Source organism: Brassica napus, chromosome A2 (assembly GCF_020379485.1).
Source record: "Brassica napus cultivar Da-Ae chromosome A2, Da-Ae, whole genome shotgun sequence".
NCBI classification, from domain to species: domain Eukaryota; kingdom Viridiplantae; phylum Streptophyta; class Magnoliopsida; order Brassicales; family Brassicaceae; genus Brassica; species Brassica napus.
Window position 1 is genome coordinate 24,205,803 of NC_063435.1, and position 11,138 is coordinate 24,216,940.

At 35.2% G+C, this 11,138-nt stretch overlaps 2 protein-coding genes across 2 annotated transcripts; one reads left to right on the forward strand and one right to left on the reverse strand.

Moving 5' to 3' along the window:
• Positions 1-401: 401 nt before the first annotated feature.
• LOC106396776 (transmembrane emp24 domain-containing protein p24delta8) lies at positions 402-2,529 on the forward strand. The gene is made up of 4 exons (XM_013837258.3): positions 402-1,572; positions 1,761-1,979; positions 2,134-2,210; positions 2,318-2,529. Exons 1-4 carry the CDS (start codon positions 1,294-1,296, stop codon positions 2,460-2,462), a joined length of 720 nt encoding a protein of 239 aa, XP_013692712.2. The 5' UTR covers positions 402-1,293; the 3' UTR covers positions 2,463-2,529.
• A 210-nt stretch (positions 2,530-2,739) lies between these two features.
• On the reverse strand, positions 2,740-4,962 carry LOC106392817 (disease resistance protein RBA1). Its single transcript, XM_048744167.1, has one exon. The coding sequence runs from the start codon at positions 4,676-4,678 to the stop codon at positions 4,127-4,129; it is 552 nt and encodes a 183-aa protein (XP_048600124.1). The 5' UTR covers positions 4,679-4,962; the 3' UTR covers positions 2,740-4,126.
• Positions 4,963-11,138: the final 6,176 nt, after the last annotated feature.

The window sequence follows — 11,138 nt, forward strand, 5'->3', positions numbered from 1 at the left end:
CAAATAACTAATCAAAAGCTAAACTGTATATATATATATATATATATATAGTGCTTTTATTGTTTACTGATAAAGTTGGGCAAAATAGTTATAAATTTTGATTCAATTCGTTATCCTTTTTGATTGAACCAAAAATATGGATATCCATAACTATACGAAGCAAATCAGATACTAAAATACAATATCAAACAAAAAAAAAACAAATCACAAATACCAATTTTTTTAGAAACATATCTCTAATTCGATCTTTTATATGCATATATATACATATATGTACAGTATTATATATACATGTTATATATATATTATAATTTATATAAGTTTTACAATATTTTTATGAATTAAATATATTATTATTAGGTATTAAAATTTTAAAAAGTTAAATAATATTTTATTTTTGTAATAAAATGTTATTATTAAATTTTTCAGTTATTTAAAAAAAAATTATTTTATTTACGAATCAAATCGGATATTCTTTAAAATTTTAAATAATTTCGGATATTAGAGTCACTGATCCAGTGGCAAAATATTGAATCAACATGAATGCTTCCAAATATTCGGATATTCGATTTGTGTCCACGTCTATTTATGAATACAATTTATTTTCTTTATATGAAAAAAATTCACTAATGTCAAGGCCGTTTTAATTTTTAATTTTTAATTAATTTTAATTTTATCTTTCATGTATTATTTTAAATAAAAATATCATTTAATATTAATTAACAATATATTTATATATTTGTCAACTATTTTTATATACTTTTACATACACATAAATGTGCACCTTGACGTGAACACCTTGCAACTAAGTATTTACCACAACTGAAGTATCTATTTTATTTTTTGGAAGTTGGAATATATATTGTTTTTCTTAATGCTTCTTTCACTACCGACCAAATTGTAGTGAAATAATTTGTCTTAATAATTTTCTTTTTTTTCTTGAACTATTATCCGTTTACAAACTATGATATGAAACCTTGGTTCGACATGACGACTATCTAAAATTGATAACATGAAAGAAATAATAGTAATGTTTGGTTTTAACCGAAAAAACTAAAAAATCAAATATTCTAACCGAATAAACCAAAATATGTATTAATTTAAAATAATAGTTATATTTTAGCAGATTAAAAACCAAAAACTAACTTAAAACCGAACCGATATTCAGATTAAACATATTTAATGTGTTTTTATTAAAAAATAACGAAACTAATAATCACATCCCGCGCAAGGCGCAGGTTATTACCTAGTGATTAGTAAAAGAGTCTCTTAATAAAATACTAACCCAATCATATGACCCAAATTAAGTTTATTTTTCAACGCGCTCTCTCTATCTCTTTCTCTCTCTCTCTAGTCTCGCCCATGGATCTTCTTCGTCAGAGCTTGGGTTGTCTTTTGATCGTTGCGTTATTGTCTCCTACAGCACTATCAATGCAGTTCGAGCTTCGTTCTGGCCAGATGAAATGCATATCGGAGGATATTCACGAAAAATCCATCAGCGTTGGCAAATACTTCGTCGTGAACCCTAACGAAGATCATCCTCTTCCTGATTCTCACAAAATCACCGCCAAGGTAGTACGCTCCTGAAACGTTTCACCTCGATCTCTCTCAGTGGTTTGTTTCATACATAGCCTGATGAAATATTTGCTTTTATCCCCATACTTTTTTAAAAAATTATTATACATATGTCGAATGCTCCTAAATTTTCGGAATTCTTTGTATTGAAATTAAACTTAAAATGTTTATTGTGATTTTCTTAGATGGTGTCGCCAAAATGGAATACGCTGCACGAAGCGGTTAAGGTGGAGGCTGGAGAGTTCTCGTTTACTGCGTTTGAAACCGGTGATTACTTTACGTGCATCTCCGCCGTTGATCATAAGCCGGAGACGACATTGACCATTGATTTTGTTTGGATGTCTGGTGTTCACTCTGCTGCTTCCAAGGATTGGTCTAAAGTGCCAAAGAGGAGCCAAGTCAAAGTATGTACCTTGGTCTTTTAATCTTTCAGTCTTAAGTTAGTCAACAAAGAAAAAAAAAATAGGATACACATTCTCTGGTATGACTCTTTTGATCTTGGTTTCAAAATGTATATATGTTAGTTTAGTTATGGATCTTATACGTTGTTTCTGGCAGATGATAGAGTTGTCGGTTAAGAGGTTATTCGACACTGTTGAGTCCATCCACGATGAGATGTATTATCTTCGTGATAGGTAAATACACAACGTTATAAACCTTTATACCTTTAGTTTTTTTTTTGGTGCTTTAGAGATGATGAGATTAATAATTATTGTATATTATGGTTTGGTGGCATGATCAGGGAAGCAGAAATGCAAGAGTTGAATAGATCCACAAATTCTAAAATGGCGTGGTTTAGTTTCTTGTCGCTCGGGGTTTGTTTATCGGTAGCTGGTTTACAGTTTTGGCACTTGAAATCTTTCTTCGAGAAAAAGAAACTCATCTAAGTTGTATACACATACTCATACTGTGTTAAGACTAAATATCATTATAAAATCTATATAACTTTAAGGTTTTGAGTATACAGCTGAAAACATTTGATGATAATACTGAAACCATCGGAGGCATGGAGAATGCAATTCTCAAGCTTTCTCATTTTTCCCTCAAATGATTTTCTCTTTCATTTGCTTTCTCATCCTAAACAGTTGGAAAACGACAAATGCATGTATGGCCAAGAATCATGTTCTACTGGTTTGTGCAAATATTTAAGGTCATTGGTGCAACTTCGTATGAGAAGTATGATTTATGCAGTTATGCTATATCAGAAAGTTTGATTTTTTTAATAAATATATTAAAATCCTCTACATTGCTCTTCGACATGTTCCCTTTCAAATCCATGTCACCGTTCAGAATGATCAACTTGTTTTGGTTAATTGGTTAGTCAAGTGACTTAATTCAAGTCATACAACAGATTCGAAATATTAGACCTCATAACTCACCGTTTAGACCTCAGAAAATCGGCAAACGCTAAGGTACACACACTTATAAATTCTTACTTTTAATAGCTATTTTTGTGCTAAGGATGATGCGATCTATATAACATCAAACTATTTTTTTTTTTATATATATGTGAGAATCTCGTTATAGCTTGTATTGTTGGATATGTTTTACTAGCCTGCTTGTGGTTGTTGCTGATCTTGATGTTGCGTTCTGGCAGATGATGTAAGAGCAAACTTTTTTTACCGTAGCTTTCGTTGATCAAATTAAAAGAAAGACATTTGATTACTCTCAAACCTTGTATCTTCTGGTTTGGTGGAACTAGGGAAGAAAAAATGCAAGAACTGAATAGATCCACAAACTCAAAGATGGCTGGCCTGCCATTTTGTCACTTGTAAACTTTCTTCCAGAAAAAATAAACTCATACAAGTAGTAGACACACGCTCAAATTAAAATACCATCACAAATAAGCTTATATCTTTCAGTACACAACTTATTCCAGACAAAAAAGTATGTTTATTGGTTATCTCTGGTTAAGACAAAATTGAGATTTCTGTTGCTATGAAGTGAAAAGCGGCATTGATCTGAAGCTAAAGTTTTCTCGATATTCTAGATTCTCTTGAGGGTCTCCAGGAAAGAGAGCTATTGGTCCATGTCTACGTCCTAACAGTTAATAATAATGCTGAAACAATCATGCATGGAGAATGCAATTCTCAAGCTTTCTCCTTTTTCCTCCAAATTATTTTCTTCTTCTTCCTGTAATTTTATTGCTGCCATAACTCTCTTGACCTCCTTAACAATCTCTTTGACAAAATGGGCTTCAGAGCTGCCAAAAAAGTAATTATACAATAGCCTTCACATTTTGAACGTAAATAAATATCACGATTCTCTGGTTTTAATTAAAGTGTTCAAAAGAGCAAGACTAAGAAGAATGAGTGTGAGTGTGAATGTGAGTGGTTGTAATTAAAGGTGGTTGTAATTAAAGTGTATAAAAATCAAGACGAAGAACCTTTTCAAAAAGAAAAAAAAAGCAAGACCAGGAATAATGAGTGTAAGCAGGGGTCTGTCTTGAAAGTTTGTTTTAACAAAAATATCCTAAAGATTTTGATTTAAAAAAATAATAATGTAGGGAGTATGATAATGCATATCAACTCCAAAAAATGAAGAAGCAAAACTAATGTTGTAATGGAATGTGCCCAGTACCGGTCTTGTGTTTGAGTCGAGTGCGAATGCTAGTGTGAATGCGAGTGAGTATGAGTGTGAGTGGGAAGTACCTCTTGTCTTTCAAGGACAAACCCATCTTGTCGGAGACACACTCCAAGGCTTCCTTCCACTTCTTGATCTGATCTCCACTAGAAGCTTTGGCGAGCGTCCAGAAATTTTCACCAAACTCACCTGTCTGCTTTCTAACGTCTCTTGCACTCACTTTGTAGAAGATTGGGATTATTTGGAGCTTTCTTTGATCCGAAAGTTTCTTCATCTTCACAAGCTCGTCCATGCACCAGCTTGATTCTGCATACCGGGTAGAGAAGATGGCCAGCGCGATCTTCGACTCTTCGATTCTTGCAAAGAGATCTTTGCCTCTCTGCTCGTATTTGTCAACGGAGAAATCGATTCCATGCCTTTCAAAAGCATCAATGAGATGACTAACGAAGCTGTAACGCAGTTCCTCTCCTCGGTAGTTGAAGAACACTTGGTGGACATCCGTGGTAGAGAATACTCGCATCGATAGAACACAGTTGTCTTGCTAAGTACGTAAGTATGAATTTTTGTACAGCAAAGAACAAATGTGCTAGACAGATTTGTAAGGAAGTCTATTAGACCTCATATATATATAGTCTTTTCCTAATAGTAATAACAAATGTAATAGAATATTGTCAAAGTATGTGTTTCTTCGAGTAGAAGTTGATATCAATTAAGCCTTTTTTTCAAAAAAAAAAAAAAAGTGGATATCAATTCAATTTCAGCCGACCGGTCCCAGCAAATAAAAGTAACAAATATTAGGATGGTTTAGTTAAACCGGTTATTAGATTTATTTCTGGTTCAAGTTTCCTTTTGTTTAACCAGCTTATATATAGAAACGTTTGTACAGTTAGAGTGATTGAGCTGAATAACAAACTTTTTCACCTCATCTTCGTCATCTTCTCACTGAGATCTTTCACCATTGTTGAGCTTCAATCTCTAGTTCGTGACTCGATAAATCAAGTTTGATATGGTATCAGAGCACAAACAACGATCTTCCGCTTCACGATGAGCTTTCCGGTATCTCTTTTCTCGCGATTCTTCGATCTTCTCTGTTTCGCGATTAGAGATTTCGTTATCCAGCTTGTTCTGTGTTACGCTCATCTGATTCGATTGACTCTTGGTTATCTTTGATCTCTATTTGTTGACGAAATAGTTTCTTGGATCTTCTTTGTTATGGCGAATCTGAATGCTTCTTCGCAATCTCCGAGTTTACCAGTAGATCAGTATGAGAATCCGTATTTTCTCCATCATAATGATCATGCTGGGGTTTCTCTTGTTACTGATCGTCTAAGTACTGCATCTGAGTTCAATTCTTGGAGGCGTTCTGTGCGTATGGCGTTAAATGTTCGTAATAAGCTTGGGTTTATTGATGGAACGGCGATTAAACCAGCGTCGACTCATCGCGACTATGGCGCTTGGTCTCGTTGCAATGATATGGTAGCAACGTGGTTGATGAATTCTGTATCCAAGAAGATTGGACAGAGCTTGCTGTTCATCAATACGGCTGAAGGTATATGGAAGAATCTCTCGGCTCGTTTTAAACAAGATGATGCTCCGAGAGTATTTGATATTGAGCAGAAGTTGAGTAAGATTGAGCAAGGTTCGATGGATGTTTCGACATATTACACTGAGCTTGTGACTTTATGGGAAGAGCACAAGAATTATGTTGAACTTCCAGTGTGTACATGTGGGAAGTGTGAATGTGATGCTGCGGCTTTATGGGAAAAACTTCAAGAACGAAGCAGAGTAACGAAGTTTCTTATGGGACTCACTGAATCATATGATCAAACTCGTCGCCATATCTTGATGTTGAAGCCTATTCCATCTATTGAAGAGGCTTTCAACATAGTGGCTCAGGATGAAAGGCAACGCTCTATCAAACCTCAGACGCGTCTTGATAATGTTGCTTTTCAGAGTACTACTGATTCTTTAACTCCACAAGAAGAGGCGTCTATCGTTGCTGCTTATACTGCTCGTCAAGCTAATAGACCCGTCTGCACACATTGTGGCAAATCAGGACATACTATCCAAAAGTGTTTCAAGATACATGGTTATCCACCGGGGTACAAGACGCATGGTACTTATGTCAATAAGAATCAATCCCAGTCTAGAGCTTCTCCGGTGCAACCGCAAGCATCAATGCCGCTTACTCATACTGCCAATGCTATTGAGAATGTTTACTCTGCAACTGGCCCTTCTATGTACACACATTCTCCATCTCAGGGCATGATGCCTCATATTACCACTGATGGGAGTAACGTCATGCTGCAGTCCTTCACTCCTCAACAGATTCAAAACCTCATTGCTCAGTTTGCATCTCATGTTCGAGTTCCAGAGAGTTCAGTTCCTTCTTCATCGACTAATTCCAAGGCAACAATTACTGATCATGGGATAATGGCTACTACTTCTACTTCTGGTAATATCCTTTTTCCTTCCATAAATCTTTCCTACGCCGATGACCAATTAAAATTTCAAAACCATTGTCTTTCTACTTTACCATCTTTTCTTCCTCATGATGCTTGGATAATAGATAGTGGAGCTTCTAGTCATGTTTGTTCTGATCTAAGCATGTTCTCTGCATTAAAACCAGTGTCTAGTGTCTCAGTAACTCTACCAAATGGTAGTAAAGTGCCTATTACTCACACGGGTACTATCCATATTACACAATCTTTGATTCTTTATGATGTTCTTTTGGTTCCCGATTTTCGATTCAACCTGATAAGCGTAAGTTGTTTGGTAAGAACTTTGACTTGTGCAGCTCATTTCTTTCCTCATGCTTGTTTTATTCAGGAACTTTCTCGGGGCTTGATGATTGGGAAGGGTAGCTTACGTCACAACTTATACATCTTAGACACTGCTACAACGTCTATTGCTTTACCTCCACCTTCATCGTCTTTTCATGGTTCTTTCTCTGGTTCGATCTCGGTTGATGAACATCTTTGGCATCGTCGTTTAGGCCATCCATCATCTTTGATATTGCAGAAGCTCACTCATGTTTTACCGCCATTCAAGTCTGATGCATCATCTGAATCACATTGTTCTATATGCCCTTTGTCGAAACAAAAACGTTTAGCTTTCATTTCAAATAACAATTTATCTGTAAAACCTTTTGATCTTGTGCATTTGGATATATGGGGTCCTTTTAAGGTTGAGTCTGTTGAAGGATTCAAATATTTCCTTACAGTTGTTGATGATTGTACAAGAGTTACATGGGTTTATATGATGCGATATAAAAGTGATGTTTCGACTATTTTCCCGAGTTTTCTTCAACTTGTCTCTACACAGTTTAATACTCAAGTAAAGGCTATTAGGACTGACAATGCATCTGAGTTAGTTTTCAATGATATCATGACTAAAACAGGGATGCATCATTATTTTTCTTGTGCGTATACTCCTCAGCAAAACTCTGTGGTAGAACGAAAGCATCAACATCTTCTTAATGTTGCTAGGTCCTTATTGTTTCAATCAAATATACCACTTGCTTATTGGAGTGACTGTGTGCTTACTGCGGCATTCTTAATAAATAGACTTCCATCTCCCTTGCTTAAGAATGTTTCTCCATTTGAGTGTTTGATGGGTAAAACTCCTTCTTACTCACAGTTAAAAGCATTTGGTTGTCTATGTTATGCATCAACATATATGAAAGATCGAAACAAGTTTTCACCACGTGCTATTCCTTGTGTGTTCATTGGTGAATGTCTGATGACATCTGATGTCTGGAATAAGTCGGTGAATGTGGAAATGGATGCTTTGGAACAAAACAGAACATGGGATGTGGTGACTCTGCCGTGTGGTAAGAATGTGGTTGGGTGTAAGTGGATATTCACCATCAAATATAATGCTGATGGGACTGTAGAACGTTATAAATCTCGTTTGGTTGCACAGGGTTATACTCAACAAGAAGGCGTTGATTATATGGAAACCTTTTCTCCTGTTGCTAAGCTTGCGAGTGTGAAACTACTACTGAGCCTTGCGTCTGTTAAAGGTTGGACTTTGAGCCAGATGGATGTTTCTAATGCATTTTTGCATGGTAATCTAGATGAGGAGATCTATATGAGTCTACCTCAAGGCTATACGCCTGCTCCTGGAGTTGTTTTACCTCCAAATCCAGTATGTCGTCTTCGCAAGTCTCTATATGGACTTAAACAAGCGAGTCGTCAATGGTACAAAAGACTTTCTTCGGTTCTGTTGGGAGCTAACTTCATTCAGTCTCCTGCAGACAATACACTCTTCGTGAAGGTTTCTGGATCATCTTTTGTTGTAGCTTTGGTATATGTGGATGATATCTTGATAGCTAGCAATGATGATGATGCAGTTCTTCATCTCAAGACGTTACTCAGTTCAGAGTTTAAGATCAAAGACCTTGGTTCTGCAAGATTTTTTCTGGGCTTGGAGATTGCACGTTCTACATCAGGCATCTCTGTTTGTCAAAGAAAATATACATTGAATCTTCTTGAAGATTATGGTCTTCTTGGGTGTAAACCGAGCTCGATTCCTATGGATCCTACACTTCATCTTACCAAGGACCTTGGAAAGCTACTACCTACACCAACGCAGTACAGAGAACTTATTGGCCGTCTCTTGTACTTGTGCATTACACGTCCTGACATAACCTTTGCTGTCCATCAGCTTAGTCAATTTCTCTCGGCCCCTACTGATATTCATTATCAAGCTGCTCTTAAAGTTCTTAGATATCTGAAGACAAATCCTGGTCAAGGGTTGATGTATGCTGCTGATTCTACACTTTGTCTCAATGCTTTTGCGGATGCTGACTCGGCAGCTTGCAAGGATACTCGAAGATCTGTGACTGGCTTCTGTGTATATCTTGGTAGTTCTCTTATCTCTTGGAAGTCTAAAAAGCAGCCGGTTGTGAGTTGAAGTAGCACGGAAGCAGAGTATCGGAGTTTAGCTTTGGTCACTTGTGAACTGATTTGGCTTCAACAGTTGCTTAAAGATCTTCATGTGACGATGACTTGCACTCCGAAACTCTTCTGTGACAACAAATCTGCACTTCATATCGCCAATAACCCGGTCTTTCACGAACGTACGAAGCACATCGAGATCGACTGTCATACCGTTTGTGATCAGATTAAAGCTGGACGTCTCATAACTCTTCATGTTACATCTGGAAACCAGCTTGCGGACATCCTAACTAAACCATTACATCCTGGTCCATTCCTCTCCATGCTGCAGAGATTATCATTGTCAAGTCTCTATCTTCCTGTTGTGCCGATATAGACTTGAGGGGGGTATATTAGGATGGTTTAGTTAAACCGGTTATTAGATTTATTTCTGGTTCAAGTTTCCTTTTGCTTAACCATCTTATATATAGAAACGTTTGTACAGTTAGAGTGATTGAGCTGAATAACAAACTTTTTCACCTCATCTTCGTCATCTTCTCACTGAGATCTTTCACCATTGTTGAGCTTCAATCTCTAGTTCATGACTCGATGAATCAAGTTTTGATAACAAATGATGACTTTTTAATTAAACAAACCGGCATAAACTTTGTAATTAGAATTTTGCCAAGATCGTGGCCATGATTACATCACCGCACTTATCAATTATCATGCTCGTGGCAAACGTAGAAATATTTGGATTTAATTTTTAAAACTTTCTACACTTATTTCTATAACTTCTTAAAGAAAGTTATAGAACCGATTAAATATCTACCTAAATTGATTGATAACAGGTTGACAAAAAAAAAGATTGATAACAGAGCATATCATAACTATCAGTCTATCACTAACATTCAGATAATTATCACTGACATTCATAAATATGATATCCCTTCCTTTTATGGCTAAGGTTTTTGATTACCATTTTTTAACTTGCGTCAAAGGTTGACCACCCATCACCATATTTTCTTCTTCTTTTTGTCTGCCCATCAAGATAATTAACATTTTTCTTTCATCATTCTTTTTGAGTTATCCAGAAAACAAGGGAAACCGACAACGTAATTTCAGCACAGTTATAACTGACTTTGATCTTAGAGACAATGCGTGGAATATCCCCAATTAAGGTTCAAATTTGCTGAATGCCCATAATTATGGATAACCTAAAAAGTAGTAACCTTTTGATACTGTGGGGACGAAAATGCGATTATGCTTTGTCGAAAACAAGTAACTCTAGATCTATTAGCTAAATATTTACATAGCAGGTAACAATCTACATACCAACTAACATATCCACTAATAATTTCAGTATCATCTAACAATCTATGTATCAAACAAATGTATCGACTAACAAATCATATATCAGTTAATGAAACTATTAACAATTAATTAGTTATCTATTAAATAGCTCCAAATCTATTTGTAATAGCTAACACTTCATGTATCGATTAAGAATCTATTAAAATCTAAATAATAGCAGGTAAGTAATAAAATATCTACTAACGTATATATTATCTAAAAGTTGATTGTGATTCGAAATTGGAAACATGGAATTGAGGTGAGATAATAAGATTAGCATTATGGGTGTCAAAAGAATCAGAATAGAAAAATAAAGATTTGTGTTGAATTAGAAGATGATTTGAAGAATTTGTACGAGAGATAAAGAGATTAGAACACATAAAAGAGAGAAAAGAGAGAGATAGAGATAAGGGTATTATAGTCATTAAAAATATTAAAAAAAAACAAGGTTATATGCCAAATTACATGGATTTCTGGGTGCATCTACACCAATTACTCTTGATCTTATCGTAAAAGAATAATTATAAAAAAAATTCGGAAAAAGATACTTTCAACTTAGATTTGTTCCAATAAAATTTGTAAGAAATTATTTAGGTAATTTAGATTTATATTTCATTTAATACCATTATACTTTTCAATAAACATAATTAATATTTTGTAATTGATTTATGTCTTTACTAAAAAGAAAATGAAAAAAATAAAAACAAAAAGCAAAAAAATGAAATCCACTTCATCCCGACCTCTAAT

Excerpts from the sequence above, each read along its gene's own strand:
- LOC106396776 (XM_013837258.3), top strand. The coding sequence starts at position 1,294 with ATGACCCAAATTAAGTTTATTTTTCAACGCGCTCTCTCTATCTCTTTC. Across the intron at positions 1,573-1,760 it reads CTCACAAAATCACCGCCAAG|ATGGTGTCGCCAAAATGGAA; the intron begins GTAGTACGCTCC and ends TGATTTTCTTAG. Across the intron at positions 2,211-2,317 it reads ATGTATTATCTTCGTGATAG|GGAAGCAGAAATGCAAGAGT; the intron begins GTAAATACACAA and ends TGGCATGATCAG.
- LOC106392817 (XM_048744167.1), bottom strand. The coding sequence starts at position 4,678 with ATGCGAGTATTCTCTACCACGGATGTCCACCAAGTGTTCTTCAACTAC.